General features: G+C 35.4%; 1 protein-coding gene across 1 annotated transcript; it reads left to right on the top strand.

Annotated features, from left to right (window-relative positions):
* Positions 1–225: 225 nt before the first annotated feature.
* On the top strand, positions 226–1,109 carry LOC132644730 (uncharacterized). The gene is made up of 3 exons (XM_060361340.1): positions 226–391; positions 506–805; positions 925–1,109. The coding sequence occupies exons 1-3, from the start codon at positions 226–228 to the stop codon at positions 1,107–1,109; spliced, it is 651 nt and encodes a 216-aa protein (XP_060217323.1).
* Positions 1,110–1,472: the final 363 nt, after the last annotated feature.

Below are 1,472 nucleotides of genomic sequence, written 5' to 3'. Positions count from 1 at the left end.
TGATTGGTATGTTGAATTTCCTGATTGGTTAGAATATAGTCTAAGTAAAGATGCAGCCTATTGTTTGTATTGTTATTTATTTAAGGCCAATAGCAATCGTCATGGTGGAGGTAATGTATGGTCTGGTTTGGGGTTAGGAATTGGAACAAAAAGGATAGTTTGGCAAAACATATTGGTGGGCCGAATAGCATCCATAGTCAATAAAAAATAAAATGTGAAGATCTAATGCGGCAACAACAATCTATTCATGCTGCATTTGATAAGCAACTTAATCAAGATAATCATGGATATGAGATTCGCTTAGCAACTTCAATTCGTGTAGTGAGACTTCTTGTGAAACAAGGATTGGCATTTCGGGGTCATGATGAATCTAAAGCATCGCTTAACAGAGGTAATTTTCTTGAAATTCTTTCATTTTATGCTCAAGAGTGTGATAAAATTCGTAGCTTTGTATTGGAAAAGACTCCTTAAAATGATCAAATGACTTGTCCAACGATTCAAAAAGAAATTGTGCTTTCTTGCATGATTGAAACAATTAAGGGTATCATAAAGGAATTAAATGGTGACTATTTTTCCTTATTGGCTGATGAATCTTTTGATGTATCACGCAAGGATAAAATGGCGGTTGTTTTACGATATGTTGATAGAAGGGGATTTGTGATGGAGCGACTTCTTGACATTGTTCATGTTAAAAATACTAGTGCTTTAGCTTTAAAAGGTGCAATTGTCAATTTACTTTCTCAACATTCCTTAAGTCTATCTTGTGTGCGTGGACAATGCTATGATGGAGCAAGTAATATGCAAGGTGATATCAATGGCCTTAAAATGTTGATTAAGAAAGAAAGTAGATCGGCTCATTCCATTCATTGTTTTGCTCATCAACTTCAATTAACTCTAGTTGGTGTTTCAAAAAATGTCTTAAAGTGGGAGAACTTGCACATTTGGTTTCGGATATTTTGAATGTGTTGGCGGCTTCTTATAAACGTATGGATGATTATCGAGAATCTCAAAGGAAAAGAATTCAAGAGGCTTTAGAAAAGGGCGAGCTTAAAACTGGTAGGGGCTTGCATCAAGAACTTGGTATTTCTAGAGTTTGTGATACTCGTTAGGGATCTCACTTCAAATCTTTTAATTGTTTTATTCTTCAATTTGGTACAATAATGGATGTACTTGATACTATTGTTGAAACTGCACATAGTTTGGATGAAAGTGCCTGGGCGACGGGATATATCAGAGCTGCTCAAGCGTACGAGGTTGCATTCGTGTTACATTTGATGAAAGAAATTTTAGGAATTGCAAATGACCTTAATACATGCTTACAAAAAAAAGAGCAAGATATTGCGAATGCCATGCGACTTGTTAATGTGGCAAGGATAAGGTTGCAAAAGCTAAGGGAAGATAAAAGGTGGGATTTGATTGTTGCTGAGGTATCTACATTTTGTGTCAAGTATAATATTGTGGTACCTAATTTT

The sequence above is a fragment of the Lycium barbarum genome, chromosome 6, assembly GCF_019175385.1.
Source record: "Lycium barbarum isolate Lr01 chromosome 6, ASM1917538v2, whole genome shotgun sequence".
Classification (NCBI taxonomy): Eukaryota; Viridiplantae; Streptophyta; class Magnoliopsida; order Solanales; family Solanaceae; genus Lycium; species Lycium barbarum.
Note: the sequence above shows the minus strand (reverse complement) of the source record. Positions and strands in the feature narration are given on the sequence as shown.